Source organism: Adiantum capillus-veneris, chromosome 26 (assembly GCF_014529385.1).
Source record: "Adiantum capillus-veneris isolate H3 chromosome 26, ASM1452938v2, whole genome shotgun sequence".
In the NCBI taxonomy this organism is placed as follows: Eukaryota; Viridiplantae; Streptophyta; class Polypodiopsida; order Polypodiales; family Pteridaceae; genus Adiantum; species Adiantum capillus-veneris.
Window position 1 is genome coordinate 9432007 of NC_140956.1, and position 24055 is coordinate 9456061.

The 24055-nt window shown below is 46.3% G+C and overlaps 1 protein-coding gene and 4 pseudogenes across 1 annotated transcript in view; 1 reads left to right on the top strand and 4 right to left on the bottom strand.

Annotated features, from left to right (window-relative positions):
* LOC147422970 (uncharacterized) overlaps positions 1-13600 on the top strand; it is a 57291-nt gene extending 43691 nt beyond the window's left edge. The window contains exons 4-5 of the mRNA XM_086501430.1: positions 10563-10890; positions 13548-13600. Of these exons, the coding sequence (XP_086357556.1) occupies positions 10563-10890; positions 13548-13600 (381 nt within the window). The remainder of the gene's footprint in view (positions 1-10562; positions 10891-13547) is intronic.
* LOC147422974 (uncharacterized) lies at positions 2341-3626 on the bottom strand (annotated as a pseudogene).
* Positions 13601-14354: 754 nt separating the features above from the next.
* LOC147422975 (uncharacterized) lies at positions 14355-15155 on the bottom strand (annotated as a pseudogene).
* Positions 15154-15741, bottom strand: LOC147422976 (uncharacterized; annotated as a pseudogene).
* A 2942-nt stretch (positions 15742-18683) lies between these two features.
* LOC147422977 (uncharacterized) lies at positions 18684-19661 on the bottom strand (annotated as a pseudogene).
* Positions 19662-24055: the final 4394 nt, after the last annotated feature.

The window sequence follows — 24055 nt, forward strand, 5'->3', positions numbered from 1 at the left end:
ACCATAACCGCAAACACTTATCGACAACTCACCATCCCACACTTGTACCCAACGCTGCATACACTCAATTCAATCCTATAAACACACTGACACATGGAGGCGACACACGCCTCGACCACATATACAATTTGCCCACACAATCTCTCTACCTCCCTCTCTGCTCACGTACACACAATCCCGGAACCACCGCTACCACGGGCATACAGCAAAAGACACGAGGCAGATAATATTGGCGACAAACGCGACAAAAAACCACAACCCAACTATGTATCACATAAACCCAATCAAATACAATGATGGCAAATTCGATAGTTGCCGACTTCATAGCGTGATGCTTCGTGCTGCTTGATCCTCCTTGCACTTGATCCTCGACGGCTTCTCTTGCTTGACAAAACCTCTGTCTACTTGGCGGCTCTATCCTTCTCGACTTGGAGCCCCCTTTTACTGCTGCAGGGCTAGGTGGGCCTCGACATCATCTACTCTTTGTAGCTCTCGATCTCATGGATAAGCAATTTTACAATTGGCCGCACTCCTTTTCTCTGGCAACCTGCATCCGACAACACCTCATCCCTCTACAATAATGCCTCCCATTGCTTGCTCATGGCCATCCACAGCCTGCAACTCTCCCCGTGTTTCTATCTTAAAACAAATGCTCAGTTAAACCTGTCTTCCCCCGCCTGCATGCGTCCTCCTCCTATTCTCCTCATATGCTATGCATCCAATAGCATCCTTCTCTCCGTGGCTTTGGTAGCCATCCCTGCAGCTTCTGGAACAAAATCCCTCCACCTCAGCCCTATACGCTCTCCTCAGACTCTACAACGCAACAGTGCTACCCAGTGGTGCATGCCCTTCGACTCAACTTCACTCTCCTCCTGTACTCGGCCCACCTCTTGGCCCTCTCCTTCTGTACTCAGCATGTCAGCCCCACCTTTAGAACTAATTATGCTCAGTACCGCCTTCCTCATCCTGAAGGTTGATGCCCGTTGTGTAGCACCACCTCCCCACAGCGCTCTCAATCACCTGTCGTTCTCCTGCACTGGCCGGGCTTCCCATGCAGCTCATAACCCTGCACAGTAGCCCCTGCCCTTCCAACTCTCCTGCAAACCATCAAATCTCAGAGCTCCTTGTAGTCCTTGACCCTGGAGGTTGCGGCCCCTCAAAACCATGCTATTGGCCACCCACAACATGCAACTCTCCCCTCTGTGTCCCTGACTGCTCTGTCATACCGCCCATGAAGCCGGCTGCTCAGGTGACACCCTACCTCCTCTTGAAGCCCACCTGTTTTGTAAACAACACCACCTCCAGATATGGACGCCTCTGATGGGCCTTCAACTGATAGCCCTTCTTCCTCTTGACTCTTTGGCCCTGATGGCTCAGGTCTCCCCTTCTTGCTACCGCCTCTTTGACCTGCAGCTCATGGCGTTCACCCACATGGTGCTCCTGCTCGCCATGTAGCATTGGCCCTTTGACGGGATCTCCTGCATGCACTCTCCACCTGTGTAACCTTCTTCATGCAGGCAGCCAGATGACGCCACTTCCCATGCAGATGCTTGTTTTTTATTCCTTGTTAATTATAAGCTTTACTTTTAAAAAAAACTTCCTTAGTCCACTTCACGCCTCCCACTCCCGATGGTCGAAAAGACTTATAAGTCTTTTTCTCATCTGCACACCGTTATATTTTTTGTGAGCTCCACCAAAACTTCATGGCTAGCTCTCTTTCATGCGGCTAGAAAAGGACCATCGATGTTTTAAGTCAAGCCGATGATCATATGTAGGACCGACCATGAGCTTCGAGCTCTGTATGCCATAAAACTCCACAAAAAGAACCATTTTTTGTGCCGATGACCTCAAGATCTCTAGTAACTTCAAGCCGCAATTGCTTGCCACAAGTGTCATTTGAAAGTTTAACATCCACCGATCTCCAAGTATCCTCAAATCTCGAAACTCACCCAAATAGCGCAAGTACTAACATGCGTATCATGGCCTTTGGTCTGCTAAAAACCACATATGGCATACACATCCCAACCGCATTTCGCGACAATTTCCATCGAGCTTCAACACTTTGAAGCCTCCCATCCCGGAAAAGCTTCGGGATAGCATTCGACCAACTCAGAGCCACATTTAGCATACACATCATGTAGCACTTGTTCCAGGCTGCATCTAGTACGTGCCCAAGTATTCAGATATCCTCCTTCAAAGCTTCATGCACCTGCTCCTGGCATTTCCATGAGCCGACCATATTCAGTTGTACCATCATTGCCCAACCCCTCGTTGAGCATTCATGGTCAACCATAGCATTATTTAGATAATATATCATTGCAGAAGAAGAAACTGATAATACTATGTACAAGAGGTAGATAAATAGCAGTATATAGATAGAGAGAGACTTTCACTAGCTGTAGCACCCGCCTGGGTCAAATGAAAAGCCATAGGCTCTCCCAAGCATAGTGTAAACTCCACCTGGATAAAAAATATGGCATTGATTGTAGCCATTCACTTGGAAAACATATGACTTCAACCCTCTCTTTGCACCTCCAAACCCAAGCAAAACCTTTTGGAGCAGCTTGGCATGGCATATACCTTCAACCTGTATCCAGAAGCTTTTCCCGCACACAAAATGAACTTGTGTACATTGCAAAATGCCTGCATTATACACCAAAATGCTGCTTCCTGCTAGAGAGGGCTCCATAGCATGATCTACCTCCAAAATCTTTTCAATCTATGCACAACTGCTTGCACAACAACCTTAAGCAGCAAGCCCATCAAAATCATAGCACAGAACTTGAATACCTTCTTTTTGGATTTCGATTGCGACATAGAGAAACATAAAGATTCCTTCTGTTTATCATAGGCCTGACTGAAGTGCCCAAGCACTAGCTCTGGAAGTGCCTCTTTATCCCCACAATCGATTGCGACATGCTCTTCAATCACCTGCTCGATCACCTCATCATTGGACAAGCATGACAAAAATTGATCCCACACTTCATCACCTGCAAGGTTGGAATTACCCTCCTCTTTGCATGTGACCCCGCTCTCACAAGTTGCACATATACCTTTCTCCACAGCTTCAATTGCCGGAGCTATCTCTCTACGGCTACACACCAACTTTGGAACCCTATAGTGCACCTCGACATGCTGGTCAAGGCAAAAGTTGCCCCACCCCCTGCATAGTACTTCACCTTCACTCGAACTTGATGTAGATAGGAGATCACTTTCCTCCACTAGTTCCTCAATGTCTTGCACTTTTGCTTAGTAGGCGACGTCAAGCATGGCTTTCCAATCTTCGTCATAAGTCGCAAAATCCTCAACATAATTGGAGCTTGAATCACTCCAGGCATCTTCGCCATCACATTCATATCCGCTACTAGCGGAGCGTGTTAAAGCTTCATCATAGGAGACTTCTTTATCAAGAAATGACTTCCTGCATACCTCTTGGTCGAATCTTCGATCCGATTGAGCCTTTAATACTTCCGTCTTGAAATCTCAGACAAAACAGGCTCGAACCCTCGACCATGATTGCCTATCGGAACCTCCAAATTGTTCAGCCAGCCCTTTGCTTTGCCCTGCATCACCTGTGACAAACCTCTAAGCTTTGCTGCGTTGGTCAACATCTGTGGTGACATCATATACAACTCTAGATCGCATATCCAATCTTTTGCATCTTCCTCGCCATTGAAAACCGGCGCATAGCGATCTTCAATCATCTTCAAGCTGACCGAGGAGCAATCAGTAGATCCTCAGTGGGGGCACCACTGATGGAAAGGGGGAAGTAGGAACAAACCCAGTACACTCGACATTGCCTCTCTATAGCCCAAGGATAAATTCGCACCCCTAACCACACAGAATCACATACACACGCGCACTATCTGCCAACCTCCATAGTACAGACGACCTTCCAACAATCATGGCTACACACAGTCGACCATAACCGCAAACACTTATCGCAAACTCACCATCCCACACTTGTACCCACCGATGCATACACTCATTCCAATCCTGTAAACACACTGCCACAGGGAGGCGACACAGGCCTCGACCACATATATACAATTTGCCCGCACAATCTCTCTACCTCCCTCTTTGCTCACATACACACAATCCTGGAACCACCGCTACCACGGGCATACGGCAAAAGACACGAGGCAGATAATATTGGCGGCAAACTCGAGAAAAAACCACAACCCAACTATGAATCACATAAACCCAATTAAATACAATGATGGCAAATTCGATAGTTGCCGACTTCATAGCGTGATGCTTCGTGCTGCTTGATCCTCCTTGCACTTGATCCTCGATGGCTTCTCTTGCTTGACAAAACCCCTGTCTACTTGGCGGCTCTATCCTTCTCGACTTGCAACCCCCTTTTACTGCAGGGCTAGCACTACAAGAGGCTATTCATATTAGCGACGCTCACACAGCGACGCTCAAAAAAAAAATTCCCGGCGTCGCTATGAGCGTCGCAACTTTCTTTGTAAATTTGCGACGCTCATAGCGACGCCAGCTGGGCTAAAAAAATAACCGAGCGCGCCCAAAAACTCAGATCTCAGATCTGAGTTTTTCGGCGCCCTCAAGCAAGGAGCAGGTAACGCTCTCCCTCTCTCTCTCTCTCTCTCTCTCTCTCTCTCTTTTTCTTCTCCACACACACACACACACACACACACACACACGAGGAGAGGAAGGAGAGCCAGGTATGCTCCTTCCCTCTCCTCATTCTCATGTTCCCTTCCCCTCTTTCTCTCTCCCTCTCTCTCTCTCTCACACACGCACATACACACACACATAGTGTTTTTGAGAGAGAGAGAGAGAGAGAGAGAGAGAGAGAGAGAGAGAGAGAGAGAGAGAGAGAGAGAGAGAGAGAGTACAAACAAAAACAAAAACGCACACACACATACATAAACAAAGAATGCACACACACATTGAGAGAGGAAAAGAGAGAGAGAGCATGCATAAACAAAAAACGCACGCATTGAGAGAGGAAAAGAGAGAGAGAGAACATGCATAAACAAAAAACGCACACATTGAGAGAGGAAAAGAGAGAGAAAACATGCATACGATCCAAAAAAACGCACACACATTGAGAGAGAAAGAGAGAGAAACTAATTTAACGTCGTAGGAAACTAATTAAAATTAAAAGACCTAAAGATCTAGTCGACGAGGAGTTGAACTCAAGACCTATTATTCAAGAGGGAAATGGCATAATCAATCTATCATACTTGGCATGGGTGATAGAAAGGTTATACCATTTATCTCTTTTTATTGGCACACACATCCACACACGCGCACACACACAAGAAGAAGAGAGTTGTAACGTCGTAGGAAACTATCTTAAAAGACGTTAAAGATTAGGTTATATGTAGACTTACATTAAATTAGATTTAGGTTTATTTTTAACTAGATTTACGTTTATTTACGCTAGATTTAGATTTACGTTATATTAGATTAGATTTAGGTCTCCATAGACTGCGATGCCTGCATGAAGCGGGTGAAGAAAGCCCTCAATGGAATATAGGGTATTGCTGCCTTCACTCATGGTGGGCTCCGTCGATCCAAAAGTACTGGTGAAATGTCTTCAGAAGATAGGGAAGAAGGTGGATCTTCAGGGCGGCAAGAGTCACTACATCCCCGACACAATGACCATCTAGACAACCTCTAGTCATTCAACAGCAACTTCAAAGTTAGTAACAAGAGCAAGAACGGTCTAAAGGGCCAATTGCTGTCGTCAGATGTGGATGGAGATGAGGCAGCGTCACCGCCGGAAGTTAACTCTCACATCTTTAGTGATGAGAATGCCAACTCTTGCCGAGTTATGTGAAAAATTATGTGTTAAATCAGTTTTAAGGTTCTTATAATCCCTGTTAGTTTAGTTCTTTGTTTTTAATATAACATAATTTACGTTAGATTTAGATTTATGTTATATTAGATTAGACTTAGGTTTATTTAGGTTTACCCACACACACACACACACACACACACACAAGAAGAAGAGAGTTTTAACGTCGTAGGAAACTATCCCAAAAGACGTTAAAGATTAGGTTAGATGTAGACTTACGTTAAATTAGATTTAGGTTTATTTTTAGTTAGATTTACGTTTATTTAGATTTACGCTTATTTACGTTAGATCGAGTCCACGCAAGAATTACTTACGGTTTAGGGTTTAGAGTTAGACGAACAGTGAAAAGATCTACTGTGAAAAGATGTTAAGATGCTGTGAAGTGCTACAGCTAGAGAAGAGGCAAAGGGGTTTTGTCCACTACATGCAGTATCATGTAGACGTGGGTGTGTAGATTTCTTGTACCCACAAATATAGGTATTGACCAATAAAGACGAGATTATAACCCGGTGGTTCTGATCTCCGTGCACCTCCAGACCGAGGTGTGTGGGGATTGGACATGACTAGAGAATGTGAGGTAGAGAGAGAGAGAGAGAGAGAGAGAGAGAGAGAGAGAGAGAGAGAGAGAGAGAGAGAGAGAGAGAGAGAGAGAGAGAGAGAGAGAGAGATAAGACGAAGAATGCCAATAGAATATTAAATTTGTTGTCCAGGTTATAAGTTTTTTATCCTCATTATGAGTAGTGACGAGGATGTGGGACCGTCCAACCGAAACACCTATCTCTCAACGAGGGTCTTATGTCCTTGTAATCAATGCAAGCATGCTGTGCGACGGACAAGACGTGTTTCTTTGCAGCACGTTCGCGAATTTGGCGAGTTCGATCCATCTATTATAGATCGAGTTGTTGCCAATTATAACTCGTCGGACTCTGACGCTGGCCAACAAGCAGCAATCTTGCAACCCAATAGACGTGTTCGCAGGCGCTTTGGTCAAGCAGCATATGTGAGGCCACAAGATGTAGCCTCTGACAGCTCGGGGGATGATCATGCAGAGCACATTCCCAACGAGGCAATGTTTGAGCCCGAGATTGATGAAATGATCGAGACGATCATGGATTCAGAAAGGCTTATCTATGATGATATGAAAAGTGAAGCCGATATGCCATTGTATAATGGAGCACGTATGTCTAGATTGAAAGCACTCCTGGTTCTTCTCAACATGCAGGCAAAGTTTGGATGGAGTGACACTAGCGTCACAACGCTTTTCAGGTGATCTATTACAATTAGTTTACTTTAATAAAACTCTAAATGTATAATGATCTGATAGATTTTTACACGACTGTATCATATTTTTATGTTGTGTAGATTGCTGAAAGAGCACATACTACCAGCTGACAATGTGATGCCAGATTCCCGAGATGAAGCAAGAAAGATTTTGCGAAACTTGGGGATGGATTACAATTCTATCCACGCTTGTCCTAATGACTGCATTCTTTTCAGAGGGGAATACATAGACATGGAGAAGTGTCCGAAATGTGATTCCGAAAGATATCGAGTAGATCTCCACGGGACAAAAATTCCACAAAAGGTTTTGCGACATTTCCCTCTGCTTCCTCGCATCAAGCATTTCTTCGAATGTAAGTCCATGGCCGCCCTAGCATCATGGCATGAGGAGAATAAATCTTCGGATGGTGTGCTACGAATTCCTGCAGATTGCGTAGCCTGGAAACATATAGATGGAACATGGTCGGATTTTGCCAGGGAAGCTCGAAATTTGCGCTTAGGCCTCGCTATGGATGGCGTAAATCCATTTGGTCAAAGATCAACATCTTACAGTGTATGGCCCGTGGTCATCGTCAACTACAACATTCCCCCGTGGTTGACTACGAAGAAGGGGCACCTATGGCTAAGCTTGATTGTGCCAGGGCGATATAAAGTGGGGAATATGGATGTGTATCTTCGTCCACTATTGGAAGAGCTACAACAATTGTGGATTGGCATAGAGGTGGTGGATATGAGCCGACACACAGGACGACAGAATGCTTTGATCAGAGGCATTCTAATGTGGACCATGCATGACTATCCCGGGCTAACAGAATGCTCAGGTGATCTATTGACACTCCTCACTCAGACACTGTAAATCTTGTTTTTCCCCATAGTTGATCTATTATCATGTGTATACATGCAGGGCTTCAAACAAGCGGATACAGAGCATGTGTCACATGTGGACCTAGACTGAATGCACGTAGGGCACCCTCACTGAAGAAGCAAATCTACGAAGGTCATCAAGCGTATCTTCCAGAGAATCATGTGTTACGCGACGGCTTTTTGGGAAGAGAGCCACCAAGGATGTCTGCACAAGCATGGTTAGAGCAGAAGGAGATGTGCGATGACGGATTGCCTCCAAGGATGAAGAGACTATCTCTATGGTACGAGTTACCATACTGGCCCCGACTCATGATCAATCACTTGCTCGATCCAATGCACATATTCAAGAATGTGGGTAATCTACTATGGGACCATCTGACCGGCAAGAAAGATACTTTGGGAGCCAGAGTTGACCTTAGAAATGTGGATCGTATGGAGCAATATTGGCCACAAACAGGGTCTGATGGATCGATAAAACTCCCTAAAGCACCATGGATTTTCACAGGAGCCCAAGAACGCAAAGTAAAAGAGACCATTCGATCTTTGCGGACCCCCACTGGCGTAATGCACTCGCTCCGAACGTGTTTTACTAAAGAAGGAAAGCTTACTGGTTTGAAGTCACACGATTGGCATAAAATGTGTCAGGTACGTTCATAGTGGACTTTAATATCATTGCATAAAATGTGGACTTTAATATCATTGCTGCACATACTTTACAGTTTATTTTACCGGTTGCCATTGAGGGATGTTTGTCTCTCGACATCCGTAACACAATCTACAAACTTGCAAAGCTGGTGCAATGGATCTCACAAAAGGAGATCAACGTAGACTCCATACCATTCGCCAAACTAAATGCTGCGGAGCTTGTGTGCATGTTTGAGAAACATTTTCCTACTACAATGCTAACCATTCAGGTGCATCTTCTTGTTCACATAGTTGATGAGGTGGAAATAGCTGGCACAGTTCATTCCAGATGGATGTTCTTCTTAGAACGTTTCATGAAAACGCTTAAGGGATATGTGCGTCAAAAGGCACGTCCGGAGGGTAGCATGGCAGAAGGTTGGTTGGTATCAGAGTCCCTAGTGTACATTGGAGAGTGGCTAGACGGATTTGATAAAGCCCGGGACACGCTATGGCGAACCATAGATGATAAGCGCATATCTGGGATTGTCATGTGCAATCTCGGTGTTGAGAAGAAGATGACGGAAGATCTAGAGGCTAAAATCAACCGATTTTGCATGCTTCACAATCCAGTGATGCAAAAGTGGATTTCACAATATGAGGATGCAAAGCAAGAGCGACAAAGGGCACGAATCGAGTGGAGACGGTGAAGATGACCACCGATGCACTATCCAGCGGTTCTGGAGAGCCTACCAACCTTCATGAGCTTAAGATGGTTGCACAACCAATTGAAAAGCGCACAACAATGCGGTGACGAAGTGACTGAGGAAGAGTGGGAGTCCTCTCGGGGTTGCGCGACCAGGGTAAGTTTGCAATGTATGACTAGCAAGTGACTTTATTTATAAACGTTTGAACGGCCACTCATAATCTTTGTTCGTTGTAGTATAAGTCATACACAGCAGCATGGTGTAAAGGTCGACATTTTAGGGTGGAACGAATCGACAAAAAGCGTTTTACTCAAGATTGTGGAATCATGGCAAAATTTGAACAGTCTAGTCGACGACGTTCCTCTGATGCAGATCCTGTGGTGGCGGAACTCACTTACTTCGGCACGCTGCAAGAGATTTTGAGGATCGATTACAAAGGATTTTTTGTCGACTTGTTCGACGTGCAATGGTTCAAGATAATCATGGAGGGTCGCAACGCTACTGTGCATAGAGGAGAGTCTGGTTTTCTTGAGGTGGATTCTACTAAGAAATGGACTGACCTAAGAGACACTTTCGTACTACCCGAGCATTGTGAACAAGTAAGTATGTAAATAGTTAACATCCCCCTTTTACAAGTTATGTGCTTGAAAGCTCTCATGTAAGTTATGTGGCTCTGGCAGGTAATATTTCATCCTACAAAGTCTACATCAAACTGGTGGTACGTCATAGAGGTAGCCCCTCGTAGTGCAAGGACGTATGAAGGCTACCATGTGCTAATCACAACGTCATCAATGGAGGAGATCAGAGAAGATGCTCAATCAGAAGCCACTGCGGTGGTGCCAGACGAGCATCAAGATGCTACTACTCTATATGGGGTGCATGCAGAGGAGCTACAAAATGAAACAGAGGATATGTGTTTAAACGGAGAGCTCTATATAGATATAGGAAGTTTTGCTGAGTTATGCGAGGATGAGAGAGAGATCTCTTAAAGCCACAAATATTGTATTTGAACAATTTTGCTCCGTGTTGTAAAAGCTCTGGCTCTCTAAGTACCTTCCATGGTGTATAACGCTCTTTTCTACTCGCGCTCACATCTTTTGATTGAAAATTCTGAGTTTTCGACTTGCCTCTTCTATCACTCAATTCATTGCGTCATTGTATTTATATGCGCCATTACGTCATTGTATTTAATGGTCTTTGCGTCATTGTCTACTCTATTCATTCAATATTAAGTTTAAATATTCGTGTGTTTAATGCAGGTATGGATGATGAGGAGTTTCTTTCTTCTTTGTCACCGCAGCAGAGACAGTGGTACGTGGAGCGTCATCGCTCTGGCGCATCATCGCGCGTTCCTACTCCATCCGCATCTCCCTCTCTTTCGGAGCATTCGGCGTGCTCCGAAGCTTCGGCGTCGACAAGACGAGCTTCACACTCGTCTAGACACCGGCGCTCTAGTGGTGGCGGTGGCGGTTGTTGTGGGGATTCCGCCACCGATGCCTCCACACCGCCTCGTGTTCGAAGAGGCTCTTTACCCTCCCCTTCTTTGCCCGCCCCCACACCAGCCACAACATCGCCATCTACACACAGGTTTTGCACGGCTGACTGTTCCTAGAAGCTACACACCTCTACCTACTCCGCCAGGAGCCACCCCACTCGACACTCCTCGCTTCGGGGCCCAGACGCCGGTGGAGACACCTGACGTCCGTAGCCCCATCGACACGCCTCGACCGCCGCAGCTACCCCTGCCGGGACACCCAGGTTCACGCGTCACCGGCCAGAGGGCTTGTCTTACTCCATCGACTTCAGCGGCGGCATCATCATGGATGATGACGGCAAGAAGGTGATCTCGCGCATGCGTGGTCTTTGCTCTCAGCTGTTTAGACACTACATACTAAACAAATGGAGTGAAGTACCAAGTGATTTAAAAAACAGAGTCATCAGCATACTTCATGATGAGTTTCCCGTTCCAACACGGGATCAGCGCTTCAATGAAGACCTGATGAAGATTCGAATGCGCGAATACTGCAAACACAAGCGTTCCGAAGTGCAAAAAGCAATCAAGAATGGGTGGAACAGGCCAGATTGGCTGGCCAAAGAAGATTGGAAGAATGCGAAGAAAGCAGCGCGCGAGAATCCCGACAAGTGGAAGCAACAAAAGGATGCAGCCAGAGCGCGAGTAGAGGCAGGGAGCTCGCACCACTTGGGGAGCGGTGGATGGGCATCATTTGAGGCTGATTTTGTAAGTGTTTTCACATTGCTCTTTATGTTCGATAGTTTAGGGTTTATGAGTTTTTTAATTCTAACATAATGAAATCTTTGTATGTTTTGACAGTGGTCGATGACAGGACGTGATCCCACACCGTACGAGCGCGAGTACGCAGGCAGGAAGGGCTTAAACGCCCTGATGGACATTCTCAGTTCTCGCGGCGGCATGGTTAGTATTAGGGTTTACTCTTTTTTATTTTTTGTATTGTTTTATATATGTCGTTATATGTTTATACTTACTGAAAGCTGTCTTATTGTCTTTTTTTGCAGAATCCGACAGATACGCCGCTTGGACGCGATGAGACGTCTGACTAGACGACGTCAGTTTAGCCGTAGCTAGATAGCATTAGTTTAGGGTTTCTCATAGCTTATGTATCATGAGACGGATTTTATACGTCTTTTTGAACCATGTATATTATTACATTTGTCACCGCAGTTCCTTTTGCCAATCAATTCTTTATGCCTATGATGTTGTACAATTGTCATTATTACATTTGCCAATCAATTCATTTTGCCTATGATGTGTACAATTGTCAATTTTGCAAACAATGCGTCTTGTGGGTGACTATTTTGGGTCTATTATCTACCCTTGCACTTTTTTTAAAAAGTGAATCAAGTACAATATGGTTGATGGGTGGCAGGGCATTCAATGCCCTGCCACCAAAAAAAAATTCTCTCGGGCGTCGCTATAACCGTCGCTATTTATGGCTCTGTAGCGTCGCTATGAGCGTCGCTATAGTCTTCAGTGTAAACGTCGCTATAACCGTCGCTATGAGCGTCTCTATATAGCGACTCTTATAGTGACGCTCTCGTAGCGACGCTCGTAGTGACGGTTTTAGCGACGCCGGGGGTTATAAAAACCCAATGTATTTCCGTCGCTAACAGCGTTACAAGAGCACACAACCTCTTGTAGTGTAGGTGGCCCTCGGCATCATTTGCTCTTTGTAGCTCTCGATCTCATGGATAAGTCAATTTTACAATTGGCCGCACTCCTTTTCTCTGGCAACCTCCATCCGATAACACCTCAGCCCTCTATAGTAATACCTCCCATTGCTTGCTCATGGCCATCCACAACGTGCAACTCTCCCCGTCTTTCTATCTTAAAACAAATGCTCAGGTAGACCTGTCTTTCCCCGCCTGCATGCGTCCTCCTCCTATTCTCCTCATATGCTATGCATCCAATAACATCCGTCTCTCCCTGGCTTCGGTAACCACCCCTGCAGCTTCTGGAACAAAATCCCTCCACTCCAGCCCTCTACGATCCCCTCAGACTCTAAAACGCCACAATGCTACCCAGTGGCGCATGCCCTTCGACTCAACTTCGCTCTCCTCCTGTAGTCAGCCCCCTCTTGGCCCTCTCCTCCTGTAAGTCGGTATGTCAGTCCCAGCTTTTGAACTGATTTTGCACATTACCGCCTTCCTCATCCTGAAGGTTGATGCCCCTTGTGTAGCACCACCTGCCCATAGCGCTCTCAACCACCTGTCCTTCTCCTGCACTGGCTGGTCTTCCCATGCTGCTCGTAACCCTGCACACTAGCCCCTGGCCTTTCCAACTCTCATGCCAACCATCAAATCTCAGAGCTCCTTGTAGTCCTTGGACCCTGGAGGTTGCGGCCCCTCAAAACCATGCTATTGGCCACCCACAACGTGACCCTCTCCCCTCTCTACCCTTGACTGCTCTGTCATACCCCCCATGAAGCCGGCTCCTTAGGTGACACCCTACCTCCTCTTCAAGCCCGCCCCCTTTGTAAACAACACCACCTCGTGATATGGCCGCCTCTGATGGGCCTTCAACTGGCACCCTTCTTCCTCCCTACTCTCTGGCCCTGATGGGTCAGGTCTCCCCTTCATGCTACCGCCTCTTTGACCTGCAGCTCATGGCGTTCACCCACGTGGTGCTCCTGCTCGCCATGTAGAACTGGCCCCTTGACAGGATCTCTTGCATGCACTCTCCACCTGTGTAACCTTTCTTCATGCAGGCGACAATATGGCGCCACCTTCCCATGCAGATGCTCATTTTTTTCCCTCTTAATTTTAAGCTTTACTTTAAAAAAAAACTTCCTTAGTTCCACTTCACGCCTCCCACTGCCGATGGTCAAAAAGACTTCATCTGCACACCGTTCAATTTCCGAGCTCCACCAAAATTTCTTGCCTAGCTCCCTTTCATGCGGCTGAAAAAGGACCATCGATGTTTTAAGTCAAGTCGATGATCATAGGTAGGACCGACCATGAGCTTCGAGCATTGTATGCCATAAAACTCCACAAAAAAAAACCATTTTTTGTGCCGATGACCTCAAGATCTCTGGTAACTTCAAGCCGCAATCGCTTGTCACAAGTGTCAATTGAAAGTTTAACATCCACCGATCTTCAAGTATCCTAAAATCTCGAAACTCACACAAATAGCGCAAGTACTAACATACATATCATGGCCTTTGGTATGCTAAAAACCACATTTGTCATACACCTCCCAACCGCGTTTCGCAACGATTTCCATCGAGGTTCAACACTTTGAAGCCTCCCATCCCGAAAAAGCTTTGGAACAGCATTCGACCAACTTAGAGCCACATTTAGCATACACATCATGTAGCACTTGTTCCAGGCTGCATCTAGTACGTGCCCAAGTATTCAGATATCCTCCTGCAAAGCTTCATGCATGTGCTCCTGGCATTTCCATGAGCCGACCATCTTCAGTTGTACCATCATTGCCCAACCCCTTGTTGAGCATTCATGCTCAACCATAGCATTATTTAGATAATATATCATTGCAGAAGAAGAAACTGATAATACTATGTACAAGAGCTAGATAAATAGCAGTATATAGATAGAGAGATACTTTCACTGGCTGTAGCACCCACCTGGGTCAAATGGAAAGCCATAGGCTCTCCCAATCATAGTGTAAACTCCACCTGGATCAAAACTATGGCATTGATTGTAGCCATCCACTTGGAAAACATATGACTTCAACCCTCTCTTTGCACCTGCAAACCCAAGCAAAAACTTTTGGAGCAGCTTGGCATGGCATATACCTTCAACCTGTATCCAGAAGCTTTTCCCGCACACAAAATGGACTTGTGTACATTGCAAAATGCCTGCATCATACACCAAAATGCTGCCTCCTGCTAGAGATGGCTCCATAGCATGATCTGCCTTCAAAATCCTTTTCAATCTATGCACAGTTGCTTGCACAACAACCTTAAGCAGCAAGCTCATCATAAGCATAGCACAGACCTTGAATACCTTCTTTTTGGCTTTCGATTGTGACATGGAGAAGCATACAGATTCCTTCTGTTTATCATAGGCCTGACTGAAGTGCCCAAGCACTAGCTCTGGAAGTGCCTCTTTATCCCCACAATCGATTGTGACCTGCTCTTCAATCACCTACTCGATCACCTCATCATTGGACAAGCAAGACAAAAATTGATCCCACACTTCAACACGTGCAAGGTTGGTAGTACCGTCCTCTTTGCATGTGACCCTGCTCTCACAAGCTGCACATATACCTGTCTCCACAACGTCAATTGCCGGAGCTATCTCTCTACGGCTACACACACACCTCTGAACCTATAGTGCACCTCGAAATGCTGGTCAAGGAAAAAGTTGCTCCACCCCCTGCATAGATAAAGCATCTTGGCATACCTCTACTTCACCTTCACTCGAACTTGATGTAGATAGGAGATCAGTTTCCTCCACTAGTTCCTCAATGTCTTGCACTTTTGCTTAGTAGGCGACGTCAAGCATGGCTTTCCAATCTTCGTCATAAGTCGCAAAATCCTCAACATAATTGGAGCTTGAATCACTCCAGGCATCTTCGCCATCACATTCATATCCGCTACTAGCGGAGCGTGTTAAAGCTTCATCATAGGAGACTTCTTTATCAAGAAATGACTTCCTGCATACCTCTTGGTCGAATCTTCGATCCGATTGAGCCTTTAATACTTCCGTCTTGAAATCTCAGACAAAACAGGCTTGAACCCTCGATCGTGATTGCCTATTGGAAACCTCCAAATTGTTGAGCCACGCCTTTGCTTTGCCCTGCATGACCTGTGACAAACCTCTAAGCTTTGCTGCGTTGGTTAGTATCTGTAGTGACATCATATACAACTCTAGATCGCATATCCAATCTTCTGCATCTTCCTCGCCAGTAAAAATCGGCGGACCGAAATCTTCAATCATCTTCAAGCTGTAGGACTTCATCGAGGAGCAATCATGAGTAGATCCTCAATGGGGGCACCGTTGATGGAAGGGTGGAAGTAGGAATAAACCCAGCACACTCTACACTGCCTCTCTATAGCCCAAGGATTAACTCGCACCCCTAACCACACAGAATCACATACACACGCGCACTATCTGCCAATCTCCATAGTATAGAACACCTTCGAGAAATCACGGCTACACACACTCGACCATAACTGCAAACACTCATCGACAAGTCACCATCCCACACTTGTACCCACCGATGCATACACTCATACCAATCCTGTAAACACACTGACACAGGGAGGTGACACCGACCACATATACAATTTGCACGCACAATCTCTCTACCTCCCTCTCTACTCACATACACACAATCCCGGAGCCACGCTACCACGGGCATACAACAAAAGACACGAGGCAGATAATATTGGCGGCAAACTCGACAAAAAACAACAACCCAACTATGCATCACATAAACCCAATCAAATACAATGATAGCAAATTCGATAGTTGCCGACTTCATAGCGACGTGATGCTTCGTGCTGCTTGATCCTCCTTGCACTTGATCCTCGATGGCTTCTCGTGCTTGGCAAAACCTCTGTCTACTTGGCGGCTCTATCCTTCTCGACTTGCAGCCCCCTTTTACTACAGGGTTAGGTGGCCCTCGACATCATCTGCTCTCTCTAGCTCTCGATCCCATGGATAAGTAAATTTTACAATTGGCCGCACTCCTTTTCTCTGGAAACCTCCATCCGACACCACCTCAGCCCTCTACAGTAATGCCTCCCATTGCTTGCTCACGGCCATCCACATCGTGCAACTCTCCCCGTCTTTCTATCTTAAAACAAATGCTCATTTATACCTGTCTTCCCACGCCTGCATGCGTCGTCCTCCTATTCTCCTCATATGCTATGTATTTAATAGCATCCTTCTCTGGCTGGCTTTGGTAGCCACTCCTGCAGCTTCTGGAACAAAATCCCTTCACTCCAGCCCTCTACGCTCCCCTCAGACTCTACAATGCCACAATGTTAGCATTAGTGGCGCATGCCCTTCGACTCAACTTTGCTCTCCTCCTGTACTCGGCCCACCTCTTGGCCCTCTCCTCCTGTACTCGGCACGTCAACCCCATCTTTTGAATTGATTCTGCTCAGTATCGCCTTCCTCATCCTGAAGGTTGATGCCCCTTGTGTAGCACCACCTCCCCACAGCGCTCTCAACCACTTGTCCTTCTCCTGCATTGGTCGGGCTTCACATGCAGCTCGTAACCCTGCACACTAGCCCCTGGCCCTTCCAACTCTCCTGCCAACCATCAAATCTCAGAGCTCCTTGTAGTCCTTGGACCCTGGAGGTTGCGGCCCCTGCAACCATGCTATTGGCCACCCACAGCGTGCAACTCTCCCCTCTGTGCTGTTGACTGCTCTGTCATACCGCCCATGAAGCCGGCTCCTTAGGTGACACCCTACCTCCTCTTGAAGCCCGCCCCCTTTGTAAACAGCGCCACCTCCTGATATGGCCGTCTCTGATGGGCCTTCAACTGGCAGCCCTTATTCCTCCCTACTCTCTAGCGGTTTTGGATATATATCGGCTAGCTTGCGCTCGTGGCAAAGCAGCCAGAGCCGGTTGCCAGTCAACTGCAACCGGTTGGAAACAGTTGACTAAAAGGTCAATGTGCTCTTCACATGCACTCTTCGAACTCCCGACCTCACCCTCCAGGTGCTCTCGCCTTACCAGCATGCGACGTACGTGTGCTTGCGTGAATCCTGGAGACTTGTCCTCATAGTGCTACACAGTACCTGCTGCGCCCCCAAAAAGTGTAATGACCTGCTGCGTCGGTCATGTCCACGCACACATCGGCAAGCTAGCCGATATTTAACCACAGCCCTCTCTAGCCCTATTGGCTCAGGTCTCCCCTTCATGCCACCGCCACTTTGACTTGCAACTCATGGCGTTCACCCACGTGGTGCTCCTGCTCGCGATGTAGCACTGGCCCCTTGACGGGATCTCTTGCATGCACTCTCCACCTGTGTAACCTTTCTTCATGCAGGCGACAATATGGCGCCACCTTCCCTTGCAAATGCTCATTTTTTTTCCCTTTAATTTTAAGCTTTAATTTTTTTTAAAAATTCCTTAGATCCACTTCACGCCTCCCACTCTGCCGATGGTCGAAAAGACTTATATATCTTTTTCTCGTCTGCATAGCGTTCAATTTTTGAGCTCCACTAAAACTTCATGCCTAGCTCCCTTTCATGCAGCTGGAAAAGGACCATCGTTGTTTTAAGTCAATTAGTCGATGATCGTAGGTAGGACTGACCATGAGCTTTGAGCTCTGTATGCCATAAAACTCCACAAAAAGAACCATTTTTTGTGCCGATGACCTCAAGATCTCTAGTAACTTCAAGCCACAATCGCTTGTCACAAGTGTCAATCGAAAGTTTAACATCCACCGATCTCCAAGTATCCTCAAATCTCGAAACTCACCCAAATAGCGCAAGTACTAACATACATATCATGGCCTGTGGTCTGCTTCAACCACATTTGGCATACACATCCCAACCGCATTTCGCGATGATTTCCATCGAGCTTCAAAACTTTGAAACCTCCCATCCTAGCAAAGCTTCGGAACAACATTCGACCAACTTAGAGCCACATTTAACATACACATTATGTAGCACTTGTTCCAGGCTGCATCTAGTACGTGCCCAAGTATTCAGATCTCCTCCTGCAAAGCTTCATGCACCTGCTCGTGGCATTTCCATGATCCAACCATCTTCAGTTGTACCATCATTGCCCAAACCCTCGTTGAGCATTCATGCTCAACCATAGAATTATTTAGATAATATATCATTGCATAAGAAGAAACTGATAGATACTATGTACAAGAGGTAGATAAATAGCAGTATATAGATAGAGAGAGACTTTCACTGGCTGTAGCACCCACCTGGGTCAAATGGAAAGCCATAGGCTCTCCCAAGCATAGTGTAAACTCCACCTGGATAAAAAATATGGCATTGATTATAGCCATCCACTTGGAAAACATATGACTTCAACCCTCTCTTTGCACCTGCAAACCCAAGAATAAACTTTTGGAGTAGCTTGGCATGGCATATACCTTCAACCTGTATCCAGAAGCTTTTCCCGCACACAACTTAACTTGTGTACATTGCAAAATGCCTGCATCATACAACAAAATGTGCTTCCTGCTAGAGAGGGCTCCATAGCATGATCTACCTCAGAAAGCCTTTTCAATCTATGCACAGCTGCTTGCACAACAACCTTAAGCAGAAAGCCCATCAAAAGCATAGCACAGACCTTGAATACCTTCTTTTTGGCTTTCGATTGCGACATAGAGAAGCATACAGATTCCTTCTGTTTATCATAGGCCTGACTGAAGTGCCCAAGCACTAGCTTTGGAAGTGCCTCTTTATCCCCACAATCGACTGCAACCTGCTCTTCAATCACCTGCTCGATCACCTCATCATTCGACAAGCAAGACAAAAATTGATCCCACAGTTCATCACCTGGAAGGTTGGTAGTACCCTCCTCTTTGCATGTGACCCCGCTCTCACAAGCTGCACATATACCTGTCTCCACAGCGTCAATTGCCGAAGCTATCTCTCTACGGCTACACACCAACTCTGGAACCCTATAGTGCACCTCGACATGCTGGTCAAAAGTTGCCCCACCCCCTACATAGATAAAGCATCTTGGCATACCTCTACTTCACCTTCACTCGAACTTGATGTAGATAGCAGATCGCTTTTGTCCACTAGTTCCTCAATTTCTTGCGCTTTTGTATAGTAGGCAACGCATGGCCTTCCAATCTTCGTCATAAGCCATAAAATCCTCCATAGAACTAGAGCTTGAATCACTCCAAGCATCTTCGTCATCACATTCATATCCGCTACTAGCAGAGCCTGTTAAAGCTTCATCATAAAAGACGTCTTTATCAAGAATTGACTTCCTGCATACCTCTTGGTCGAATCTTCGATCCGATTGAGTCTTTGATACTTCCGTCTTGAAATCTCAGACAAAACAGGCTCGAACCCTCGACCATGATTGCCTATTGGAAACCTCCAAATTGTTGAGCCAGGCCTTTGCTTTGCCCTGCATCACTTGTGAAAAACCTCTAAGCTTTGTTGCGTTGGTCAGCATCTGTAGTGACATCATATACAACTCTAGATCGCATATCCAATCTTTTGCATCTTCCTCGCCATTGAAAACCGGCGCACCGCAATCTTCAATCATCTTCAAGCTGTAGGACTTCACTGAGGAGCAATCAGTAGATCCTCAGTGGGGGCACCACTGATGGAAAGAGGAAAGTAAGAACAGACCAAACACACTCTACATTGCCTCTCTATAGCCCAAGGATTAACACGCACCCCTAACCACATAGAATCACGTACACACGCGCAGTATCTGCCAACCTCCATAGTACAGACATCCTTCCTGCAATCATGGCTACACACACTCGACCATAACTGCAGAAACTCACACTTGTACCCACCGATGCATACACTCATTCCAATCCTGTAAACACACTGTCACAGGGAGGCGACACAGGCCTCGACCACATATACAATTTGCCCGCACAATCTCTCTACCTCCCTCTCTGCTCACATACACACAATCCTGGAACCACCGCTACCACGGGCATACGGCAAAAGACATGAGGTAGATAATATTGGCGGAAAACTCGACAAAAAACCACAACCCAACTATGTATCATATAAACCCAATCAAATACAATGATGGAAAATTCGATAGTTGCCGACTTCATGCTTCGTGCTGCTTGATCCTCCTTGCACTTGATCCTCGACCGCTTCTCTTGCTTGACAAAATCTCTATGTACTTGGCGGCTCTATCCTTCTCGACTTGCAGCCCCCTTTTAGAGCAGGGCTAGGTAGCCCTCGGCATCATCTGAACTTTGTAGCTCTTGATCCCATGGATAAGTCAATTTTACAATTGGCCACAATCCTTTTCTCTGGCAACCTCCATCCGACAACACCTCAGCCCTCTACAGTAATCCTCCCATTGCTTGCTCATGGCCATCCACAACGTGCAACTCTCCCCGTCTTTCTATCTTAAAACAAATGCTCAGGTAGACCTGTCTTTCCCCGCCTGCATGCGTCCTCGTCCTATTCTCCTCATATGCTATGCATCCAATAACATCCGTCTCTCCCTGGCTTCGGTAGCCACCCCTGCAGCTTCTGGAACAAAATCCCTCCACTCCAGCCCTCTACGATCCCCTCAGACTCTACAACGCCACAATGCTACCCAGTGGCGCATGCCCTTCGACTCAACTTCGCTCTCCTGCTGTAGTCGGCCCGCCTCTTGGCCCTCTCCTCCTATAGTTGGCATGTCAACCCCACCTTTTGAATTGATTCTGCTCAGTACCACCTTCCTCCTCCTGAAGGTTGATTCCCCTTGTGTAGCACCACCTCCCCACAACACTCTCAACCACCTGTCCTTCTCCTGCACTGGCCGGGCTTCCCATGCAGCTCGTAACCCTGCACATTAGCCCCTGGCCCTTCCAACTCTCCTGCAAAGCATCAAATCTCAGAGCTCCTTGTAGTCCTTGGACCCTGGAGGTTGCGGCCCCTCAAAACCATGGTATTGGCCACCCACAACGTGCAACTCTCCCCTCCGTGCCCTTGACTGCTCTGGCATACCGCCCATGAAGCCGGCTCCTCAGGTGACACTCTACCTCCTCTTGAAGCCCGCCCCATTTGTAAACAACGCCATCTCTTGATATGGTCGCCTCTAATGGGCCTTCAACTGGCAGCCCTTCTTCCTTGTGACTCTGTCCCTGATGGCTCAGGTCTCCCCTTCATGCTACCGTCTCTTTGACCTACAGCTCATGGCGTTCATCCATGTGGTGCTCCTGCTCGCCATGTAGCATTGGCCCCTTGACGGGATTTCCTGCATGCACTCTGCACCTGTGTAACCTTTCTTCATGCAGGCGACCAGATGGCGCCACCTTCCCATGCAGATGCTCATTTTTATTCCCTGTTAATTTTAAGATTTACTTAAAAAAAAAACTTCCTTAGTTCCACTTCACGCCTCCCACTGCCGATGGTCGAAAAGACTTATATATCTTTTTCTCGTCTGCACACCGTTCAATTTTTGAGCTCCACTAAAACTTCATGCCTAGCTCCCTTTCATGCAGCTGGAAAAGGACCATCGCTGTTTTAAGTCAAGTCGATGATCGTAGGTAGGACTGACCATGAGCTTTGAGCATTGTATGCCATAAAACTCCACAAAAAAAACCATTTTTTGTGCCGATGACCTCAAGATCTCTGGTAACTTCAAGCCGCAATCGCTTGTCACAAGTGTCAATTGAAAGTTTAACATCCACCGATCTTCAAGTATCCTCAAATCTCGAAACTCACCCAAATAGCGCAAGTACTAACATACATATCATGGCCTTGGTCTGCTAAAAACCACATTTGTCATACACATCCCAACCGCGTTTCGCGACGATTTCCATCGAGGTTCAACACTTTGAAGCCTCCCATCCAAAAAAGCTTCGGAACAGCATTCGACCAACTTAGAGCCACATTATTAGCATACACATCATGTAGCACTTGTTTCAGGCTGCATCTAGTACGTGCCAAGTATTCAGATATCCTCTTGCAAAGCTTCATGCACCTGCTCCTGGCATTTCCATGAGCCAACCATCTTCAGTTGTACCAACGTTCATGAATTTGGTGAGTTCGATCCATCTATTATAGATCGAGTTGTTGCCAATTATAACTCGTCGGACTCTGACGTTGGCCAACAGGCAGCAATCTTGCAACCCAATAGATGTGTTCGTAGGTGCTTTGGTCAAGCAGGATACTTGAGGCCAGAAGATGTAGCCTCTGACAGCTTGGAGGATGATCATGTAGACCACATTCCCAACGATCGATGAAATGATCGAAACGATCATGGATTCAAAAAGGCTTATCTGTGATGATATGAAAAGTGAAGCCGATACACCATTGTATGATGGAGCATGTGTGTCTAGATTGAAGGCGCTCCCGGTTCTTCTCAACATCCACGCAAAGTTTGGATGGAGTGACACTAGCGTCACAACGCTTTTCAGGTGATCTATTACAATGTGTTTACTTTAATAAAAAAATCTAGATGTATAATGATTTGATAGATTACTTACACAAGTGTACCGCATGATTGCTCAAAGAGCACATACTGCTAGATGATAATGTGATGCCAGATTCCAGAGAGGAAGCAAAAAAGATCTTGCAAAACTTGGGGATGGATTACAACTCGATTCAGGCTTGTCCTAACGACTACATTCTTTTCAGAGGGGAATACATAGACATGGAGAAGTGTCCGAAATGTGATTCCGAGAGATATCGAGTAGATCTCCATGGAACAAATAATCCACAAAAGGTTTTGTGACATTTTCCCTCTGCTTCCTTGCATCAAGCATTTCTTCGAATGTAAGTCCATGGCCGCCCTAGCATCATGGCATGAGGAGAATAAATCTTCGTATGGTGTGCTACGGATTCCTGCAGATTGTGCAGCTTGGAAACACATAGACGAAACATGGCCGGAGTTTGCTAGGGAAGCTCAAAATTTGCGCCTAGGTTTGGCTATGGATGGCGTAAATCCATTTGTTCAAAGATCAACATCTTATAGTGTATGGCCCGTTGTCATCATCAACTACAACATTCCCCAGTGGTTGACTACCAAGAAGGGGTACCTGTGGCTAAACTTGATTATGCCGGGGCGGTATAAAGTGAAGAATATGGATGTGTATCTTCATCCACGGATATGAGCCCCATATGAGCCGACACACATGTCGACGGAATGCTTTGATCAGAGGCATTCTAATGTGGACCATGCATGACTATCCTGGACAAACAGAATGCTCAGGTGATTTTACATTCAAACTCAAACACTGTAAATCTTGGTTTTTCTCAAGCTTATCATTGTCATGTGTATACATGCAGGGCTTCAAACAAGGGGATACAGAGCATGTGTCACATGTGGACCTAGACTGAATGCACGTCGGGCGTCCTCACTGAAGAAGCAAATCTACGAAGGTCATCAAGCGTATCTTCCAGAGAATCATGTGTTACGCGATGGATTTTTGGGAAGAGAGCCACCGAGGATATCTGCACAAGCATGGTTAGAGCAGAAGGAGATGTATGATGACGGTTTGCCCCCAGGGATGAAGAGACTCTCTCTATGGTACGAGTTACTATATTGGCCCCGACTCATGATCAATCACTTGCTTGATCCAATGCACATATTCGAGAATGTGGGTAATCTGCTATGGGGCCAT